A 23,538-nucleotide genomic window follows, 5' to 3' on the forward strand; every position below is an offset into this window, starting at 1 on the left:
ATTGCAATTGAAGAATATATGGGACTCTAATTATGAATTATGAATTTTTTCAAAAAGAAAATAGAAATACAAATATAACGGGTTAACAAACTTTGTATACAAAGATCAAAATGTTCACGTATTTAATGTAATTTAAACATGTTTGCTAACAGATGACAAAAAATGATCATGCTACAATAATACTAGGACTAACAAATGATGTTCTAAAAAAAGACTAATAGTGGATGACATGTATAAATTTATGATAAAAAATAGAATTAACTCATTTTATTAAATAAATGATACATCCATGAGGTATAATACTACAAATATTTTCAAATGAGTATTTCTACATGTACTTCCATTTTATGTTCATATTTTCAACTCCTTATGATATGTCATGCTTTGATTGCTTAATACATTGTTTGGCTGGATGAAATTGTACACATTGAATTGGAATTCATATCCCCTTGGCCTCTACCCATGCATTCTAATTCAGTGGAATAAGAAAAAGGAAAAAAATAGAAAATTGACATATTTGTCATGAATTATTATTATTATTACACAAGGGCACTTTAGCATTTATATTATTTAGAGCAAATATCATTTTTAGTCCCTCAACTATAATATATGTATCAATTTTGGTCATTGACTATTAAAAATTTCAAATTAGGTGCATGACTATTCAATTTGTATCACATTTGGTCCTTGACTATTAACATTTTCAAATTAGATGCATGACTATTCATTTTGTATCACATTTGGTCCTGCCGTTAAATTTTCCGGCCAAATTTCCAGCGAAGTCACCGGTGACCGACTAATTTATTTAATTTTTATTTTAAAAATTATTTTAATACTCCGTAACTTTTAAATAAAAAAAAACTTAAAAATAAAAAATAAAAAAAAGAAAACGCGGTTACCCCCGATGGCTTCGCCAGAAATTTGGCAGGAAAATTTAACGGCAGGACCAAATGGGATACAAAATGAATAGTCATGCATCTAATTTGAAAATGTTAATAGTCAAGGACTAAAAGTGATACAAATTGAATAGTCATGCACCTAATTTGAAATTTTTAATAGTCAATGACCAAATGTGATACAAATTGAATAGTCATGCACCTAATTTGAAATTTTTAATAGTCAATGACCAAATGTGATACAAATTGAATAGTCATGCACCTAATTTGAAATTTTTAATAGTCAATGACCAAATGTGATACAAATTGAATAGTCATGCACCTAATTTGAAATTTTTAATAGTCAATGACCAAATGTGATACAAATTGAATAGTCATGCACCTAATTTGAAATTTTTAATAGTCAATGACCAAATGTGATACAAATTGAATAGTCATGCACCTAATTTGAAATTTTTAATAGTCAATGACCAAATGTGATACAAATTGAATAGTCATGCACCTAATTTGAAATTTTTAATAGTCAATGACCAAATGTGATACAAATTGAATAGTCATGCACCTAATTTGAAATTTTTAATAGTCAATGACCAAATGTGATACAAATTGAATAGTCATGCACCTAATTTGAAATTTTTAATAGTCAATGACCAAATGTGATACAAATTGAATAGTCATGCACCTAATTTGAAATTTTTAATAGTCAATGACCAAATGTGATACAAATTGAATAGTCATGCACCTAATTTGAAAATGTTAATAGTCAAGGACCAAATGTGATACAAAATGAATAGTCATGCACCTAATTTGAAAATGTTAATAGTCAAGGACCAAAAGTGATACAAATTGAATAGTCATGGACCTAATTTGAAAATTTTTAATAGTCAAGGACCAAAATTGGTACATGTATTATAGTTGAGGGACTAAAAATGATATTTTCTCTATTATTTATTCCCTTCTCATTTCTAATAATTGTATTTTTCCATACTAAACAATGTAACTTAACTTTTACTTTATTCCACTTTATTCATTTTACACGGAATTATAATTTATTTTCATCCTAATTCCTTCCTCCGAAGTAGTATTTTTGATTTCAAGCAGTCTTTTTGTTTTAAAAAATATGACTATATTAGAACAAGATGTGAAATGAATGTTTTTTACAATCATAAACACGATTAATGTTTGAACGTTTGACTAAATATTTTATTACCAATGGAAGCAAAAGAAATATGAATCGAGACAGTGCGGCGTGGAGCCCCACCATCTCCAGCCAGGCGACCAATCAAATAAATTAAGGAAATAAGAAAAACAAAATTCACACAGAAAGCATTAGAGAGAGAAAGCATCATCAACCTAAGCAAAGTTTAGAGAGAGAGAGAGAGAGAGAGAGAGAGAGAGAGAGAGAGAGAGAGGGAGAGAGTTGATTCACTTTACCTTTTCATTTCTGTTGATCGTTTCATAGTATACAGTATTCATTCATATTTGCTGAGAAGAAACAAAACAAAAAAAAAACGTTTTAGCTTTTTACCGGAGCTCGAGTCATCGGTGGGAAAAAAAGCGTTGTTTTCTTCTCCCGTTTCTTCGTCTTCCTTGGTATTGTCGTCGGCGTATCATCGGCGGCGGTAATTTCCGGAGCTCCAAGTTGGTGCGACTTCCGATCTGGCTCAGCGAGTCAGAGGACGGTGCTTTTCCTCTTGATGAGTTGCAAGGGAGGAGATCGATAAACTCGGAGCTCGTCCAATGGTATGTCCGAGCTGAAACGACTGTTTCGCTTGTCGTTTTTGTTTGCCTGATTGATTTACTCTTCGAGTCAATCGTATTCAAAGTGCAGTCCGTTTTGCTAATTTGTTTTTTGTTTTATTTTGTTTTTTTTGTTTTTTTGATATTTTGTTTTGTGTGGATGAAATATTATCCTTTATTTTTTTTACGGTTGCGAGCAATGCTTGGATGGGTCAATATTTACGTAGAGATAATTGAATTCAACAAATTATATTTGGATAAATGTATGGTTCCTTGAATATGCAAAATTTACAAATATTTAATAGAAAAATTAATGGAATTAAACCATGTTATCCTAACAAAGAAGACACGAGGATTGATGCAGGCTAATACAAAGAGAATTTTGATACTCTGATCCTTTATTGTGGCATCACATATAGTAGAGATAATCTGTTAAATTACTGGGAATTTAAAATGTGGGCATCTAGATTCATCTGTTAATCTGTTTATTTAAAAACAGCGGCAGAGCAAAAAATTTGAAGTATTTTCTCCCCCGTTCTTTCATATAATAAAAGTTATCAATTCCCAAGTCTCTAAGAATAAATAATTGTACAATGTTTGTAAAATATGGAATACATTATTCATGTCTTAATAAAAAAATTAACAGATAAGTTATTATATTCAATGTAACTAATTAAGTTTAGTTACCTCGCAATCTCTTATGAAGATTTGAATTTTGAAGCACCTGAGACTGCCGATAGAAAGAAAATAGGAAATGCTATGAAAATGTGAAAGTTTAAGAGTTTTCTTACCATTTGATTTTGGATTTTGACAATTGCGCTATTGGGTTTATGTATATGGTGCTCACTTTGTTAAAAAAATTTGGAGGGTCCAAATGAATGTTTTTAATAATAATAAAAAATTAGTGGAAAAAAATTCTTTTTAACTTTTTGAGAGGTAGGGGGAGGGTTGTCAGTTCCTCCTTGTCTATGTCCTGTTTAAAAAATTATGAGACAATCCAGATTAATCTCATTGCCAAGATTCCTCATATGTGAAAATCAATATTACCACTGGGGAGGTGGGAGATGCTAGCACGGACTCCTATGGGAAATTAATATATATTGTTATAATAACATGCTTTTTTCCTAAAATCCCCTCAAATTATTTCTTTTATTATTTATAAAGAACACAAAACTTACCTGCTAGGTGAGCATTGCGATATTGGTAGTGTGAACGATATTTGAAGCATGTCCTAATTGAATGTTAATCACTATAGTGCTCATTGCGTTTGAATGAATATTTAGCATCACAGTGTTGATTATTCTCGAAGTGAATGTTCATCATATTTATTTTGAAACAAATTAATTTTTTTTTGTTAATTATATGTTCCTTGATAATATATTTGAATGATATTAAGTATGCCACATGAGGTGTGCAACATTCACAGTAACTTCGTTCCAAAATTATTTTATGCCAAACAAGTGGATACACGTTAGAACTAATAAAATTGTAAGGTTCTGTTGATTAGTAATTATACATTGGGGAAATTCTTTGAATGTGTATACCATAATAGCCACCTTTAGGATACATATCATGAATGTAATATTTATAGTTTAGAACACATGGACAAAAAAAATGACACAAAGATCCATACCGGCTATTACAAAGACTATTTAGTTAATAGTTATTATGCGTTTTGAATTGTAATGCCTCGTTCCTCTATCACATATCCTACATGGCATTTGTTCTGAGATAATCTTATAGAATTACCAAGAATTTAACATGTGGGAATTGAGATTCTTTGTTTTTTTTTTTTTTTTTTTTTTTTCCAAAAAAATCGTGAGATAATCCAGATTACACTCATTGCCAAGATTCCTTAATGTGGAAATCAATATTTATCACCAGGGACGTGGGGTTGGTAGTTATATATACATATATACCAAGAGCACAGACTTGCTAGGTGAGCTTCAAGATATTAGTAATGTGTAAATGGAATTTGAATGTGTTCTAATTGACTACTTGAAAGTTTCTTGCTATAATGCTCATTGAGTTTGAACTAAATATTTAGCGTAACTGAGTGTTCATCTATTTAAACTTGTCACAAATTTGTGTTTTGAAGCAAATTAATTGTTAACTATATGTTCTGTTATTCTATATTTGAAATATGTACTCTTTAAGTATGCCACATGAGGTGTGCAACATTCACGGTGGTTTGGTTTCAAAATTATTTTACACCAAGCAAGTCAATACGCATTACAACTAATAAAATTATTGGGCAACCAGCTTACCACCAATAATCTACCTTATGCTCCCTGAATGTTAATGCAATGTGGGAATTGGAAATGGTGCCCGTTGGTTACCTTGAATTTCTCTTATTGGAAGAAGTATGAAATGTGTCAGCAATAATTAGATGCATATTAAGAGGCCATTTTCTAGGAAAAGGGGGCAGAGGCTAAGTGGAAATGAAGGTGGTTAAAGTATGTGGCAACAAGAAGTATGGCTAGTAGTTGTTACATATAAATTCTGTATGCCATATGGTTGAATTATTTTATAACTTTTGCTCCAATAAGAAGACAGGTGGAGCAGTTAGTGTCTCACTTTTGTTGCCAAGAAATGTTGCAATTTTCCATGCTTTAGAGAACCCTTTATGCAATGCCATGTACTGGAAAATGTACTTTGGTGATTATTCTGCAGATATTGAAAATGTTTCAGATGAAAGTTTCAAATTGTTTACTAAGAAATATGAGTTCAACCTCTTTTGATCTGTGACACTTATGTTGTACTATTTTAACTCCAAAAAAAAACCTAGCAATTGATTTTATGCATTTAAAGGCATTGATTTCTTGTGTCTATTCTAGTATTCTTTCATCCTCTGTATTTATGGGAAGTGAGATACTCCATATTAATGTAGTGAGAGTGACTAAGAAGCATTGTTGTTAAGGCGTCGCCTAGGCGTCTGGTTGGTGGAGACCAGATTCCTAACGAGCTCGCCTTTCTTGAAATGGGTGAGGCGAGCTCGGGCGTGATATTGATTTATCATTTATTCATTTATCAATTCATAATTTAGTGTTGTTTGATGTTGGTTTATGATTTATGAACTTGGTTTGATTTTAAACTATTGCATAATTTAGTACTTATTGTTGATATTTGAGAATATGCTAAAATGCTAAATTATGAATTGAAAGAGGCGTGGAGGTAAAAAATGGGGTGAGATATGAGCCGTCCAGATCAACAGCTCTAAAAAAAAGAGAAAAATTCATATATATATATATATATATATATATATATATATTCCTCATCACCTAGGTGGTCGGGTGGCGTCTCGCCTTGAAAGTTTGCGTTAACAACATTGCTAAGAAGTAGAACTAAATGCAAACAGAGAGATATATCAAATGGAAGTAATGGTAAAAAACCCATAGAGGGATTAAGTGTATAGAAGGGTAAGGTATATGTAAACAACATCCACTTTGCAGCAGTACCGAGTGCATCTTCCTATTTACAGATTGATTTCTGTTTCTTTCCATGACTTCTAATTTGTAATTCTGAAAATCTTGGAACAGAAACTTGTAATCCAAAGTACATGCACATGGTGTATGTCTGGTCTTAAAGAGGCATTCTTCAATATGAAGTATATATAATAAGTCAAAATAAAGATGAATAGGTTAATGTGGTATTGAAGAGGTGAATTTGCTAAAGATACTAACTCATTTTTTCTCCTAGAACTTCGTTGAGTAGATATTAGATGGTGGCAAGGTGCACATGATGTCAGGAATCAGGATACTTGTAACTTGGTAGTTTTCCTCCACTCCAATTAGTCCAAGTTACAAAACCTTTGATTCTTATGCACCTTATCAAAGTGGGGAAAGAGAGAGAAAAGCAATAAGCTTTGCTGGCCTTTTTACAATTCTGAAACCAACCTGCTGGTTGTCTTAAACTAGCTGTTCTTGTTCACTTTAATGTATTGCAAGTGTTGAATCAATTGAGTGTAGTTTCATTTGAATGCCTTTTGTAATGGGTGCATTGCAAAAGATCTGGCAACATTAAGTTTAGTAGCATGTTTTATATAATTTCTCCCTCAAAGATTCTAGTTGTGCATTTAAACAAGTGTGAAATATGCCTGTGTACCTGAAGGGAGCATTGATATATGATATCAAGTCTCAAGTTTCTCTTTTAGTTTTGTAAATGCTGAAGTTCTACCTTCTAAATAGCTATTCTAAATGTGGTTTGGTTTTACTCCTTTTTAGCCTATCCATTGATGAATTCTCAAACCATTGAGACACCTAAATGCACGATAAAATGGAGAGAGCTTAATGCTGTGGATTTTAAAAGGATTGTGTTTGATTAGGATAACATTATGGAATTTATTATGAACTTCATATTTTCATCTAGGGAATTCACTTAATTGGTGATGATCTCTTTTGATAAACGTCTCCAAGTTCATGATATAAAAATATTAAAGGTTTATGACTTATATATGATAATTTTGCTTTTCAAAAAAAAAATGATACTTTTGAATAGACATAAGACATGATCCACATTGACCTGTCTTTATTGAGTTAAATTTGTACCTAGTCGACTAGAAGAATTTGTTAAAGAGATACATATAAAAAATTGATGCTTCAGTTTAACTTCATTCATGTTTCTATTCTGACTTCTCACTAATGTAGTACTCTGTAATGTTCATGCGTCTCTTCTCTCTTTAATCATATTCTTCTCTTTTCTACTGAGTATTTAATGTGGCTGTATAATATTTAAACTTTTTAAGTTTCAATTTGAGAAATATATTTTCAAAGATTTCCTCTAAACTTCTAATGCAAGTACTTGCAGGCATCACCTGTCAACATTAGTGTTGGTTCTCATGTATGGGTGGAGGATCCCAAGTTGGCATGGATAGATGGGGAAGTGATCAAAATTGATGGTCAAGATGCACACGTTAATACTACAAATGGTAAAAAGGTCAGTTTTCTGTGGTGTGAATTGCTTTTTATATTTTTGTTTAGTTCACATGCATAGTAGTTTTTTCCCTAATACATAAAGAGGAGAATTGATATTGGATATATATATATATATATATATATATATATATATATATATAGATAGATAGATAGATAGATAGATAGATAGATAGATAGATACATAAAATCAGTATACCTATGAATCTGACCAAACCTAACCGGTGAGATTATCAACAATCTTATACCTGCATACTGTTTTACATTGTTTTTGAACTCTTCATGTGCTAATTTTATGTCTTTTGAGGATTTTGTTTAGCTTTTGGTGGATAACTGGGGGGGGGGGGACTGAAGAGATGTGATTTGAGCCCTGAAAACATGTCTGGGAAGAAACTTAGCCTATCATTAGATAAAACTTTGAACTTCAGGATTTTTGTGTATTCAATAAAGTGTTAAACTGGATATTGCTCGACTCTGACATTATTATATTTCACTCCAAAAGAAAACCTGGCATTATTCAATAAAGATCTTATGCTTTCTAAATTTTATCTCAGGTTGTTGCAAATATCTCTAAGGTGTTCCCCAAGGATGATGAGGCTCCACCTGGTGGTGTCGATGATATGACTAAACTCTCCTATCTTCATGAGCCTGGAGTTCTTCAAAACCTGTCTACTAGATATGAACTAAATGAAATATATGTAAGATTCCTGATTTGATATTTAATGTTCAAAATTTTCATTGACAGAAAAAGTTCTAATATTGTTAATCACTTCTGCAGACATACACTGGAAATATATTAATTGCAGTGAACCCTTTCCAAAGATTACCTCATCTGTATGATACTCACATGATGGAGCAATATAAAGGAGCAGCATTTGGGGAGTTGAGTCCTCATGTATTTGCTGTTGCTGATGTTGCATACAGGTAACATTGGAACAGTCTGTTCTACTTTACTATCTTCATGGATGACAAATTAATATTGATAATTTACTCTTTCAACCCATTCACTCTCTCAGGGCAATGATTAATGAAGGAAAGAGCAACTCGATTTTGGTTAGTGGAGAAAGTGGTGCAGGAAAGACTGAAACCACTAAGATGCTTATGAGATACCTTGCATATCTGGGTGGTAGATCAGGAGTTGAAGGACGAACTGTAGAACAACAAGTTTTAGAAGTAAGATTAGAATTCATATCTATTGTTTTTATTTAAGGACCTGATATCTGTGGCTGTTCCTTTAGAAGTTGCTTGCCCTCTTTAGATGTTCTAATTTGGATAAAAGCGGCTGGGATTTATGAGGTTCTCAAATTAATTTGCAGTCGAATCCTGTTCTTGAAGCATTTGGAAATGCCAAAACTGTTAGGAACAACAACTCAAGGTATCATGCTTCTTGACATCTGTTGGTTTTCTTCTTATGCTATTTGTACACTCTTTAATGTTGCTATTGGCTCATGCAGTCGTTTTGGTAAATTTGTTGAGATACAATTTGATAAGAGTGGGAGGATATCTGGTGCAGCGGTACGGACCTATCTTCTGGAGAGATCTCGTGTTTGTCAGATTTCAACTCCTGAAAGGAACTACCACTGCTTTTATCTTCTTTGTGCTGCACCACCTGAGGTATCAAATCAGATATGTTGCTCCTTTTTGTTGTTGATATTTTTAGTTCTTTTTGTAAGGGAAAAAATGCCGGTATAGTACCTTTTTTGCTTGATATGTACACTCAGATTTGAAAACTGTCTGTTCATTTTTGCTTTATTTTACAGGAAAGAGAGAAATATAAGCTAGGAAATCCTAAGTCATTCCATTATCTTAATCAATCCAACTGTTATGAGCTTGATGGAGTGAATGATGGCGAAGAATACCTTGCAACTAGAAGGGCTATGGATATAGTTGGAATTAGCGAGGAAGAACAGGTTAGGTATCCCTCTATGATTCAGAAACTTTTGGGACCTGTTTAGTGTGCAAAATAATTTTCCATTTTCCATCTCCATTTCCCCTCTTTTTCGTTCTCCAATTGAAGTTGGAGATATAGAAAAAAAAGGTCCCTTTAAAAAGGCAAAGGTGGGGTACTGAACAGGAGAAAGTTTTATTTTTGTTTTTGTCTTTTTTTTTTTTGTTTGTTTGTTTGTTTGTTTGTTTTGTTTTGTTTTGTTTTGTTTTTTTTTTTGTTTTTTTTTTGTTTTTTGTTTTTTCCTGTTTGGAGAATATTTCAACTAGAGCAAGAACTCCATTTTCCCATTTTTTCCTGGAAAATTTGAAAATTTTCCATTTGCTGAATATGCTTTGTCACTTGTATTTTTCTGACGTTATATTGAACCTTTCAGGAGGGAATTTTCAGGGTTGTTGCTGCAATTCTTCATCTTGGTAATATTGAATTTGCAAAAGGGCAAGAGATTGACTCCTCTGTGATTAAGGATGAAAAATCTAGGTTTCATCTTAATACCACAGCTGATTTGCTCAAGTAGGTGGTATTTCCTTTTCCGGAACTCAAGTATCATTGGTAGCCTTGCTTTTGGTAGTTATTAACATATGCACGTAAATAAATAGGTGTGATGCCAAGAGCCTGGAAGATGCACTAATTAAACGTGTGATGGTCACACCTGAGGAAGTTATTACAAGGACTCTTGATCCAGAGGCTGCTTTGGGCAGTAGAGATGCTTTAGCTAAAACAATATATTCTCGTCTTTTTGATTGGTATGGACATCAGAACTGTTTTGCTGTCTAATGTAGTATCGTGCATGTATAATTTTATAATGCATATTTACATACATGAGTGGAATTCTTTGCTATTGTTTCTAATAGCTTTTCCTATTTTCCAGGATTGTGCAGAAAATAAACATTTCAATTGGGCAGGATCCAAACTCAAAGTCAATAATTGGAGTTCTTGATATATATGGATTTGAAAGTTTTAAACAGAATAGGTTAGACTTTTTAAAGTCATCCAATTGCAGTATGCTTTGCATTTTACCTTATCTTACCTATGGTAGTTTTTTGAAACAGTTTTGAGCAGTTCTGTATCAATTTTACCAATGAAAAACTACAACAGCATTTTAATCAGGTTAGTTCTCTTCATTGTATCTAGCTCTACTATTTATCCTCCCTTCAGCAGCATTTGGCTTAAGCAATAAAAAACTACAGTAGCATTTGGCTTAAGTTTCAACACTGCTTTGTGGCTAATATGTCTCTATCTAGTAATTGCCTTGATTAATCTATCTTCTACTGAAAACCATATACTTTAATTGTTGCAGCATGTATTTAAAATGGAACAAGAAGAGTATGAAAAAGAAGAGATAAACTGGAGCTACATAGAGTTTGTTGATAACCAAGATGTGCTGGATCTCATTGAGAAGGTTTGGAACCAAGCTTGATATACTTTCATTAAAAATAGTTATTAAGATTCCCAAAAACAAATTCAATCTACGACATCTTGATAATGTATTCAGTTACTAAAATCATGCTAATTGTAATAGTTTTAACCATATCATTAGTTTAGTATTAGTATAGCTCAACTTGAATTTATTACAACTGAATAAGTTGAAAATTTGCAGAAACCTGGAGGAATCATTGCTTTACTAGATGAAGCTTGGTATGTTGACCCACTACCATAGAACCTATGATCTTCATTCCATTCCCTTTGGAGTTTCAACATATAATCAAATGCATGCTATTATATTTTTTGATGCAGTATGTTTCCTAAATCAACCCATGAAACATTTTCTCAAAAGCTGTACCAGACTTTTGCTAAAAACAAACGCTTCATCAAACCCAAGCTTTCTCGAACCAGCTTTACAATTTCACACTATGCAGGGGAGGTAATAACAAGCCACCTATTTATTAACTTCGTTATTCATTTTGCTAGTGTAATGCTGTATCATCCTTCTACAATTTACAGGTGACTTACCAAGCAGATCTATTTCTGGATAAGAACAAGGATTATGTGATTGCAGAACATCAAGATCTATTAACAGCCGCGAAGTGCACCTTTGTAGCCAGTTTATTTCCTCCCCTTCCTGAAGAATCATCGAAATCCTCCAAGTTTTCTTCCATTGGGTCACGCTTTAAGGTCTATCCAATACTTCAATTAATGCTTTGATGGTTTCAACTTTCAACTTTTCTGTAAAATAATCATGTAAAATTTTGGCTTATAGACTAATAGACTTTTCAATTAACTATTATCTTTTCTATTCCCTTTGGAGTTCATTATAACTATTGACTTGTATGTTAGGGAGGGCATTAATTCAACTAAATAAATTAAAACTTGACATAGGGAACACATTGTGTCAAACAAGAACACAATTCAATTTTTGTACTCTAAATTATGCATATGGTTTTGGGGAAGAAATTTTTCTTAGATCCCTTGATAATATTTGAGTTTGGATCTTTCAATCCTGTTGTTACTCTCTATATCTTTTGGTTTAGTATTGTATTGGGATTTCTTTCTACCAATGCCACTTTTGGCTCACAGGCTACTTAGCATGTTGCTTCATATTCTTTACTTTACCATAGGTTCTCAATGTTCTTTAAATTTTCTCCTTTTCTACTGGGTGTCTGCTTTTTCAAGAAATCATTTTTCTCAACTCACTTTTAGTGAAGCATTGATGCATGTAAAGTGGCACGGATGCATTAGGCTCAGTATAGATTTTCTGATAGTTGTGATTATCTGATAATTAGAAGCTTTATTGATTTCTTGCAGCTGCAACTGCAATCTTTAATGGAAACCTTGAATTCTACTGAGCCTCACTACATCAGATGTGTGAAGCCAAATAATTCTCTCAAGCCATCTATTTTTGAGAACTTGAATGTAATCCATCAATTGCGATGTGGTGTAAGTATATTTCAGGAAGTCATCCTTGTAACTCTAGAATTTGATGATTTCCTTTCTCATTTGCATAAATTTTGCTTTTTTACTTAGGGTGTACTGGAAGCTATCAGAATTAGCTGTGCTGGTTACCCCACCAGGCGTACTTTCTATGAGTTTATTCTTCGATTTGGTGTTCTTGCTCCAGAAGTTTTAGCAGGAAAGTAAGAAACAACTTTATGTTTCTTAAGTCCTTGATGTGCTAGGGTTGTCATATGAACTTAATGTCCATTTCATGAGTAATTTTGCGTCTTTGCTAACCCTCTTTGCAGTCAAGATGACAAGGTTGCATCTCAGATGATTCTGGACAAAATGGGGTTGAAAGGCTATCAGGTAAAGTTTGATGTTTTCATTAAACATTCTCTTCATTATTCTAGCATGGGTCAAAACTGGAGATATTATATTTTGGTGTTGAGCATTTGTGGGATAGTTAAGTTCATAACATACATTTTATGTCAAATTTATGAGATTTCTTTTAACCATATTTCCTTCATAATTGCTTTTACAAAGCCTTATACTCCGTTCTATTGGTAAGTGTTTGTGCATCACATTAGTAAACCACTAATTTTTACAGATAGGAAAGAACAAGGTCTTTCTACGGGCTGGTCAGATGGCTGAGCTTGATGCTAGAAGAGCAGAGGTACTTGGAAATGCAGCCAGGATCATTCAAAGGCAAATTAGAACCTACATTACACGGAAGGAATTCATTGCATTGCGTAAAGCTGCAGTTCAAATGCAATCATGTTGGCGAGGTATCCAATTAGAAGTAGTGTGTCTCCTGACAAAATTTACTAGCTTTTTAAATTCATCTTTTTAATGCTTTGTTACCTGTTTCATCTAGCCACTATAGAAATCCTGATTTATGTCTAAACTTTTCTTATATGTTTCAATTATCAGCAATGTTGGCTTGCAAACTGTATGAGCAATTGAGACGTGAAGCAGCTGCTATAAAGATTCAAAAGAGCTTCCGATGTTTCGTTGCTTGGAAATCATACTCCACATTACGGCATTCTGCAATTACACTGCAAACAGGCATGAGAGCAATGGTTGCTCGAGATGAATTTAGGTTCCGGAAGCAAACTAAAGCTTCAATTAAAATCCAGGTATCTCTTTTATCTGTCATAATATTGAATATAGATGAACTTCTCTCCCTGTTTCCCTGTTTCCCTGTTTCTTACTCATCTTTTAAAAGCTTTTGTTGGTAAAGTACCTCACTACTGTTGGATGCAGGCTTGTTTCCGTTGCCACAGAGATTATGCATATTACAAAAGTCTTCAGAGGGCTTCACTTATTACTCAATGTGGTTGGAGGGGACGAGTCGCTAGGAGAGAGCTTCGAAAACTTAAAATGGTATGTTTATATGTTATTCTCTGCAGTTCTGCTTATCTATCTTTTGCTTCACTACAAGGAGAGAGACTAACCTGCGAGGAACTCTATTTCTGCTTAATCTAGGCTTCTAGGGAAACAGGTGCTCTCAAAGAAGCGAAAGACAAGCTTGAAAAGAAAGTGGAAGAACTGACATGGCGGTTGCAGTTTGAGAAGAGATTGAGGGTAACTTTATGAAATTTAGTTCAATAACTTTATAGTTAGTGTGTTGTACTTGACTAATGTTTTTCCGGTGATCAATAAATGCAGACTGAATTAGAGGAGACAAAAGCACAAGAAACAGCAAAGTTACAGGAGGCATTGCAATCAATGCAAAAACAAGTAGAGGAAGCAAATGCAAGAGTTATCCAAGAACAAGAGGCGGCACGGAAGGCAATAGAAGAAGCTCCTCCTGTAATTAAGGAGACCCCGGTTATAGTCCAAGACACAGAAAAGCTGAATGCATTGATAGCTGAAGTAGAGAATTTGAAGGTAGGAATCCTACTGATGGCAATTTGAAAACACAAATTTGCAACATACTTGGAAACTGGAAACCTATACCCTTGTAAATTCTTTATACTCTGTCACTGAAAAGTGCTGAAAGGAGAATAGGATCCATACTGCTGATCCCAGATAGTTGGGATTAAGGATTAGTTGAGTTGAGTTACTGACTAGGCAACTTGTTAGTAATTGAGGAACTAGAATCCAATAATGATTCTTTGTATAGACAGGCAGATGGCTATCTTAAATCTCTATGAGATAGCATCAAACTTTTCATCTTGATAAAGCCAACTTTTCCTCTACATGCTGGGCTTTATGCTATTAGAATAGCTCATCTAATTGCTTCCTGTTGTTCAATCCTGGAATTTTCCTACCTTTAATACTGTCTCACAGGAATCTTTCCTCAATATGAAGTGGAGGTTTATCATACGATACTTCTGATTTATTAAAAGTTATTGTTGAAGAAACTTTAGCAGAAAGTAATTTGTGTTCTACTGGTTTGGAAAAAAAATTGTACATATTTTACAGGCTTCACTGCTCTCAGAAAAACAAGCCGCAGAAGAGGCAAGAAAAGCTTGTAAAGATGCAGAGGCAAAAAATGTAGATCTGGGGAGTAAAATTGCCGAGGCAGAGCGAAAAGTTGATCAACTTCAAGATTCTGTTCAGAGGTCTGTAATATCATTTGATTATTTGCACTTCTTTTAAAGATGCTCAGATTTTCTTGTCCATGCTTTTATTCTTGTTGCTAAAGTGCTCTCCTTTTGTCACTTCAGGCTTGAAGAGAAGCTTTCAAATAGTGAGTCAGAGAATCAAGTACTTCGTCAACAAGCCTTGACCATGTCGCCGACAGGGAAAACTTTATCTGCACGACCAAGAACCACTATTATTCCAGTAAAACTGCATCAACTGATTATTTCTTAATACTACCTTTTCAAAGAAATTTGCTACTTATTGGTGAATAGAACAATCATATTTTTTCTTGGTGAAATTGCAGAGGACTCCCGACAATGGAAATATTCAAAATGCAGAAGCAAAGGTTAGTCATGTGAGAATTGTCATCTCCCTCTCTCTCTCATGTTTGTGAATTCTGGTGATGAAGGAAATAAATGTACTCACTTTTTGTTTGCATGCAATCAGGATATGAGTGTGGCAGTAGCAAGCCCAAAGGAACCCGAGTCTGAGGAAAAGCCACAGAAGTCTCTTAATGAAAAGCAGCAGGTTAGTGTGATACTTGCAACTCGTGCTTGATTTAATTTGATTTTAGTTTCTATCCTAGAGGTTTGTTGTTACAATCAACTGCCTCTTGACAGGAGAACCAGGACTTGCTGATCAAGTGCATCTCACAAGATTTGGGATTTTCTGGAGGCAAACCAGTTGCAGCTTGTGTTGTGTATAAATGCCTACTTCATTGGAGATCATTTGAAGTTGAAAGGACAAGTGTTTTTGACCGTATAATACAAACAGTAGCTTCATCCATAGAGGTAAAGCCTAGTTTTACAATCAGTAGTACTTTCAGTTTTGTCAATCATGATGCAGCATATATAATTAAGGAAGATATGTTAATAGCTTCACCTATACTGAAGGTTGCGGATAATAATGATGTGTTAGCCTACTGGCTGTGCAATACAGCCACACTGTTGATGTTGCTCCAACAAACACTTAAAGCCAGTGGTGCTGCTAGTTTGACTCCACAACGGCGGAGGTCATCTTCAGCTTCTTTGTTTGGGAGGATGTCTCAGGTATGATGGTGATTACTAAATAATCTCGTTTATCTTCACTATTCAATTACCTAAATCATTCCAGTTCTAATTTCTAACTTCTATCTCCTTTTCCACCTGATAATTTTGATATAGGGCTTACGAGCTTCACCACAGAGTGCTGGGCTTTCCTTTCTCAATGGGCGTGTGCTTGGAAGATTGGATGATTTACGTCAAGTTGAGGCCAAATATCCTGCTTTGCTGTTCAAGCAGCAGCTCACTGCCTTCCTTGAAAAAATATATGGACTGATAAGAGATAATCTGAAGAAAGAGATCTCTCCTTTGCTTGGGTTATGTATCCAGGTATAGGCCTCTTTATTTTGCAAATATAATAATTTATGCAAGTTGCATTATATAGGTTTTTAACTTGGAGATTATATGCTAGTTTTTATGCGAATCACTTTTTCAATTGCCAATGCTTGAACTTCTTGAATTCCTTTAACTGATCAAATCTTAATGCTTGAACTCTTGAAGGAGTCCCCTGTAATTGCGAAGAAATCCTCTTAACAATTAACAGAGCTAATTATTCAACTCAACTAAACTAAGGGTGTGTTTGGTTCGCACGTGGGAATCGGAATCGGAATGGGTATCAAATACTTGGTAATGGTAATGGGTTTTGGTGAAAGTATTTTGCATGTTTGGTAGTATGGTGGAATGAGAATGATTATCAATAGTTGGGGAAGAAATGAGGAAGGGAGATGAAACCCTTATTTAAAAAGGGTATGGGTTTTGTCATTAATGGGGTATTCCAAACCCATAGTAGCATTCATAAAACCTATCAACCAAACACTAACAATCACTATTATACCCATTCCTTATGCCTAAACCCCCCAACCAAACACACCATAAGTCTTAATTCCAATCTGGTGAAGTCAATTATGTGGAACCTAAGTCTCCATTCGGTCCTTACTTCTAATAAGCATGGATATCATATCTTTCTTACTAACTTTGATACATGTATAGTTCCTGTCTACCTGCTTCCCCAGTTCTAATGACAATTCTGTTACCACTCCATGTAATTGATGCAGTGTTGAGCATGTTTGAACCATCTTAATCTATTCTTTCTATTCTATAGGCACCACCTGTACCTCGCTTTGAATAAAGCCATTTTTAATGTGGTCCTTGTATTTTAATGCAGTACCTTAGCATTCTCATCTTAGTTTGAACTATGCTATGGACACACTTCACTTCCTCACTGCATAGCAGTTGCTTCCATAAAGTATAGTTGGCTTAGTAACCATTCAAAATAATTCTTTCACATTCATGTGAATTTTACAATTACATAAAATTCTGATCACATTTCTTACTTCATCCAACTGGTATTAATTTTATTATTTGCATGATGTGCTGGTGCAGGCATTAAACAAATTTTTTAAAAAAGAAATTAATACAATATGTTATCCATCTCCTTTGTCCTGTACCCCTCTGTGCAACCATTTATTTTTCTTTGAATGATTCTCTTGCAGTTGTGGTGATGTGGTAATATGGGTTTTACATTTATCATCAGTCTCTTAATATCAGATTACTGGTGTGTCAGTCCTTTTGTCATGGTTTACATGTGCTGCTCTTTTGTAGGCACCGAGAACGTCCCGTGGAAGTTTAGTTAAAGGACGATCCCAAGCTAATGCTGCTGCTCAACAAGCTCTGATTGCTCATTGGCAAAGCATTGTAAAACGTCTAGACAACTACTTGAAGATGATGAAAGCAAACTATGTGAGTTTTGAAAATCATATAACTGACTCAGTTAAACCGAGTATGTGTATGTGATTGTTTTCTAATTGTTTTACCCTTCTAGGTTCCTCCATTCTTAGTTCGAAAGGTTTTTACTCAAATATTCTCATTTATCAACGTTCAACTTTTCAACAGGTAAAATTCCTATCCTTTATGTGCACCTTTATTGCCTGCCTTGACAACAATTTGTAATTGCAACCTCATTGGCACTTCATTTTCTGTCTGCTTTAACTTATTTAAACTTCAACTCTCAGTCTCCTTTTGCGGCGCGAGTGCTGCTCATTCAGTAATGGGGAGTATGTAAAGTCTGGGTTGGGTGAATTGGAGCAATGGTGCTGCTATGCAACTGAAGAAGTGAGCATCACTAATGGCTTGATTATGTTCTGTGTACTCTTTTATGTCAGTGTCTTACTTTTTTATGCCTTCAGTATGTAGGCTCAGCTTGGGATGAATTGAAGCATATCAGACAGGCAGTTGGATTCCTTGTAAGAATTGGCCTCATTGTCCTTGTAATTTAATCAAATATAATTCTCTTGACCTTTAAATTATATTCTCAATCTCCTGACAGGTAATACACCAGAAGCCCAAGAAGACCTTGCATGAAATTACAAATGAACTTTGTCCGGTAAGAAACTCTCTACTTTTTCTTCTTTTTCCTACCCTTCCCTGACTGTAGTTTTCTTTTGTTTGATTCCTACTTAACTCTAGTTTTCATGGTTCAACTGTTTTAGGTGCTTAGCATGCAACAACTATATCGGATCAGTACAATGTATTGGGATGACAAATATGGTACCCATAGCGTTTCTTCTGAGGTAAGCCTAGTTCTTATTCTTTTTTCTTTGCATCTTTGGTCCTAAGTTATACCCAAGTTCTGATTCAATCCTTCAGTTATGACCATATCAATTTTTTACACCTCAATTATGAGCGAAGTAGTGAGTTTGGTTTCCGTCTCAACTTGACGGAAAATCCAAAAACCTCATATTTTTGGAGGGGTAAAGTAAGAAATTCACATCTTATTCTCCTTCTTATATTAAATCCACTTTGGTAGCATTATTTTCCACTTTTTAGTCTTGTATTTTCAATAACACTTGTTAGGAACCTAGGTCTTGTATAAGGAAGGAAATTGAGACTCAGTACAAACAAGGGAACACTTGATCACCGTCTTTAGGCGTGTGAAACACACTAATCTAAAAGTTTCCGATTTAAAGCTTTGTTCTCTTCTTAAAAAAAAAGGTCATATCAAATATGACAGCTATGATGGCAGAGGACTCTAACAATGCTGTTAGCAGTTACTCAGTACAAACAAGGGAACACTTAATCATTGTATTTAGGCAAACACACTATTCTAAAAGTTTCCGATTTTAAGCTTGGTTTTCTTCTTTAAAAAATAGGTCATATCAAATATGAGAGTTATGATGGCAGAGGACTCTAACAACGCTGTTAGCAGTTCCTTCCTGTTGGATGATGATTCAAGGTATAGTATAATGGCTTTATTTTGCACCTGTGATCATATATATATATATATATATATATATATATATATATATATATATATATTATACAGAGTGAGCTAAAGCTAAAACTTTATTTATGATTATGCAGCATCCCCTTTACTGTGGATGACATATCTAAAACGATGCAACAAGTAGACATTGCAGACATAGATCCTCCACCATTGATTCGTGAAAACTCAGGGTTCGTGTTCTTGCATCAACGCACAGGCTGACAAAAGACGTAGTCACAACTCCAAGCCCGGTAGGGTTGATGATTCTACACATGAAGCCATGCATGATGTGCAGAAACATAGCCAGTACGTACGTGTTCAAAGTCTTATGTTGGGCCCTTAGACAATTCAATTAGTTTTGGCGTTCTGCACATGCATGCAGAAACTTGTGCATATAATTTCCATACGTAATGTATTCCTATTCTTTTAATTTTAATTTTGATTTTGTGATTATATATGTTGGACAACCGCAAGGGTGTGTTGTCCGGTTCAATTCATTTGTTTTTTCCTCTCATGGCTTTTCAATGCGAGAGGTATTTTCTAGAACCAACGCCCAATCAGGCTTGCTTTTGTACTTTGTAGTGTGGTCGGTCATATGTAGGCGGCTACTTAGGAAGATGCATTTTCATTAATTTGGTTGTAAAGTTAAGCATGGCCACCAATTTAAGGTGGCTTTTGTTGTAGTAGTGTGTAAGGTGTTGGTTGTAATTTCACATTCATGTTTGAAGAAGGTGTTTACATATGGATTCTTTTCTACTCCGTATTTATTCACAGCAGCCATTGGGCAAACATAAAATTTCAAATTTGTAGACTTCGATCGATTTGCATTTTTTATCAACTTTCCATATCTTCCCACTTTTGAGTGCTTTGCCTGACACCGACACACATTCAAATTAACCTACACTGTGCGATCCATATTTATATAATAATAATAATTTAGAACCAATATACTTCAATTCAATTCAGTACTATATACCTTGCAGCAGCGTCTTTGATACTGTGCTGGCGTGCTGCAATGGTGCCCCGGTTTTTTGTTCACTTGCTTCCTCAGCAGTACGCGTACGTAGACCAGCACTCCAGCTAAAACTTCAGATTGTTCGAAGACCATTTATCATATTGATGAAAAGACCCTGGGAATTGAACCCAGGTTATCCCGAAATTCCTCCCCACAAAGAGAGCTCACTTGCCACTTGAGCTACCCCACTGGATTATTATTATTATTATAATTGTTATTGTTATTATTATTCAATGAGATCGGGAAATTCTTAGCCACTACTTGAGAGAGGGTTGCTACTTGGTAGTCAAGAGTTGAACTTGTAACCTTAGCCTGTGGTTACTCACTCAATCAACATGTTGGCTGACTGTTAGGAAAAAGCTAAGTGCTTACCACTTATGCCAAATGCGTGCTCTAGTAGCAGATGTGCAACTTTATTTTCTTATTATATTGCCACACATCACATTTTTGAGACGTTGGGTGCTGGACTTGGCCTTTATAGGTCGGCCTCTGCCAAATACTGATTTGACTAACTGTTGGACTATCATTATAATTCTGATTTAATTATTGTTCACCGTTGATTTATTCTTTTTAGTTAGTCAAGATCCTACTTTATTATGATCTTATTTTCTAAGTTGGTTGATTATATTTTAAATTCTTTAGGCACCTATATAAATGGTCTAGGATAAGCTTTGTGATGAGAAAGAGACAAGACAAGACATATTATCATATGCAATATTATCCTTATGTTATTTTCTTTCTATCTCACGTTTGCTGTCAGGGTTGTTACAACATCAGTTTCAACACACCTCCGTTCTGCAATTTTATACCCCAATTATTCTACAAACTGGTATCAGAGCCATCTACGACCCTTCCAACCAGTCACAATGAACAACATAACCCGACTTTCTATTTCTGTTCTTGATGGAAAGAATTACAATCATTGGAGTGCTCAAATGAAGATGTTGTTTGATTATCATGGCTTGCTGGAAATTGTTGAAAGTGGAATTCCTGTTGAATTTCTAGACAATGCAGCTGAGAAGAAGAAAGACAAGAAGACGCACTACATCGATCAAGTGATGAGTGATGTAACCTTCGAGGAGTTCGAGCAGATTAAAGGTGCGAAGACCTCGCATGAGGCATGACATATTCTAATCAACTCATACAAGGGTGATGATAAAACCAATGCAAGAAGGTACGTCTTCAAACATTAAGACGTCAATACGAGCTATTGCAATGGAGTCAGGTGAGATGGTTGATTCCTATATTAATCGTGTTCTAGCATTGGCCAATAATATGAAGAACATTGGTGAAACTTTGTCAGAACAAAGTAAGGTAGAGAAACTTTTGAGAACCTTGATTCAAAGGTTTGAGCATGTTGTGACTACGATCGATGACGCTAATGATATAACAACAATGACAGTTAAGTCATTGTTTAGTTCATTGAAGGCACACAAGTTGAGGTTGAATGACAACGACAACAAATTTGAGAAGCCGTTGGAACAAGTTCTTTAAGCGCAAGCCTCAATCAGTGGTTCTAGTAACGGTAGAGGAAGAAGTGGAAATCACTCCAACAAAAGGACGTGGTGAACAAAACATGTGTTCCACCACAAGTTCCAACACATAGACTTTGAGAGGTCGAGGTCGTGTATGTGACAGAGGGAAGCATGACAAATCAAATGTATAGTGCTAGTACTGTCACAAACGTGGTCATTATGCAAATGAATGCTAGTACAGGAATGGCAACCAGACTGCCAATTATGCACATGAGGCGAGTAACTCAGATGGTGTTGGAAGTGGTGTTGAAACAAACCATGTGAGCTTGATGATTTCTTCATCAAATGATAATCCAAATCAGCACACATGGTATTTGGATACTGGCTACACGAATCATGTGTGGCATGAAAGAGTTGTTCAACGAGCTTGACAAATCATTCCGCACGACTGTCAAGTTTGGTGATGGTAGGATTGTTCCAGTGGCCGGAAAAGGGAAAATACTCATCACATTGAAGAATGGAGATCACATGTACATGTCTAATGTTTTCTATGTACCTGATATGAAGAGTAATTTATTGAGAATGGGGCAATTGGTCGAAAAGGGTATGTGATGAATATTTCTAGCAACCAGTTTTCGATCTTTGATAAACAAGGTACTCTAATTCTTAAAGCATATTTATCAAAGAATTGAATGTTTCCAATTGATGTTATCAAAGATGAATATAAATGCTTGAGTGCAAGTGTGGATGCTCATCAAAATCCACAAAGACAAGCTGTTTATGCTCTTGACGAAAAACATGTTGCTACTGAAGTTCCAACATAAATAGTAGCAAAACCACCTCGTGTTGTAACATCATTTACAACACCTATTGAACAACCAAGTGGATCGACTCACTATGCTTTGTCACCAGAAGTTGAACTTGCTAAATTTGAATAAGCTATTCAAAATCCCAAATGGAAGAAAGCTATGCTTGAAGAGATGACTTCAATTGAGAAAAATGGAACGTGGGAGCTAGCATATATTCCATGGAGTCACAATGCCATTAATGTAAAGTGGGTCTTTAAGATAAAAACGAAGCTATTAAAAATCCAACTTTTCTCCCAACCAATTGATTAAGATATTGTAGGACTTGTTGAACACCTGGAAAGAGATAGATATTTGGTGATGTGAGATCCCGAATTGCGCCTTTGCATTCCAATATGGTCGCGAACTCATAGACCATGAGGCTGTAGACACTATCCCTCCATCCAAAAATCTTGCTCCACTGCGATTGAGAGATAAGTTTCTCAACCTCCGCCTAACATCCAAAAGAGCTAAGCACATGTGGGTCGATGTAATTCCAGGCTACCAACTCATTCCCCTTGTAATGCTCGTACTTCACCCCCTTTCGGTACTAAGCTTAACCTTATGCGACCCCACAATAGGTCCACAGGGCACTAACGATGCCTCTTTCTTGCTACTTTTTTCCATTACAAACTCTTTTTCTTCGTCACTAGACACATCCCTCAATTGCTGCTTGGATTAACCGGACTCTCCGTGTTTTATTCTCCTCTTAGTTGACACATTCTTTGAGCGGAATATCTTCTACAAATAAAAAATTCAAAACAAATTATTTGGCATGAGGAATATAAGCACAATCATGAACCCACAATCACTAAAGAATTAACAATCATATACATACTTAACTCCTTCAAGCAACACATGGGAACCCAACTCACAAAATTCACAACCATAGACAATTTTATAATCATTAAACTTCAAAGAAA

General features: G+C 34.8%; 1 protein-coding gene across 1 annotated transcript; it reads left to right on the forward strand.

Annotated features, from left to right (window-relative positions):
- The first annotated feature begins 2,239 nt into the window (after positions 1-2,239).
- LOC116020017 (myosin-17-like) lies at positions 2,240-19,507 on the forward strand. The gene is made up of 39 exons (XM_031260452.1): positions 2,240-2,639; positions 7,443-7,571; positions 8,122-8,265; positions 8,346-8,491; positions 8,584-8,740; positions 8,884-8,942; positions 9,022-9,181; positions 9,328-9,477; positions 9,889-10,025; positions 10,112-10,258; positions 10,384-10,485; positions 10,565-10,622; positions 10,813-10,914; positions 11,113-11,150; positions 11,250-11,376; positions 11,457-11,627; positions 12,258-12,389; positions 12,477-12,586; positions 12,695-12,755; positions 12,997-13,174; positions 13,320-13,525; positions 13,653-13,772; positions 13,875-13,973; positions 14,058-14,279; positions 14,817-14,956; positions 15,062-15,179; positions 15,283-15,333; positions 15,426-15,506; positions 15,599-15,769; positions 15,872-16,027; positions 16,142-16,348; positions 17,621-17,758; positions 17,841-17,911; positions 18,031-18,130; positions 18,205-18,261; positions 18,345-18,401; positions 18,508-18,588; positions 19,168-19,250; positions 19,379-19,507. Exons 1-39 carry the CDS (start codon positions 2,637-2,639, stop codon positions 19,500-19,502), a joined length of 4,593 nt encoding a protein of 1,530 aa, XP_031116312.1. The 5' UTR covers positions 2,240-2,636; the 3' UTR covers positions 19,503-19,507.
- The last annotated feature ends 4,031 nt before the right edge of the window (positions 19,508-23,538 follow it).

This window comes from Ipomoea triloba, chromosome 5, assembly GCF_003576645.1.
Source record: "Ipomoea triloba cultivar NCNSP0323 chromosome 5, ASM357664v1".
Lineage (NCBI taxonomy): Eukaryota > Viridiplantae > Streptophyta > Magnoliopsida > Solanales > Convolvulaceae > Ipomoea > Ipomoea triloba.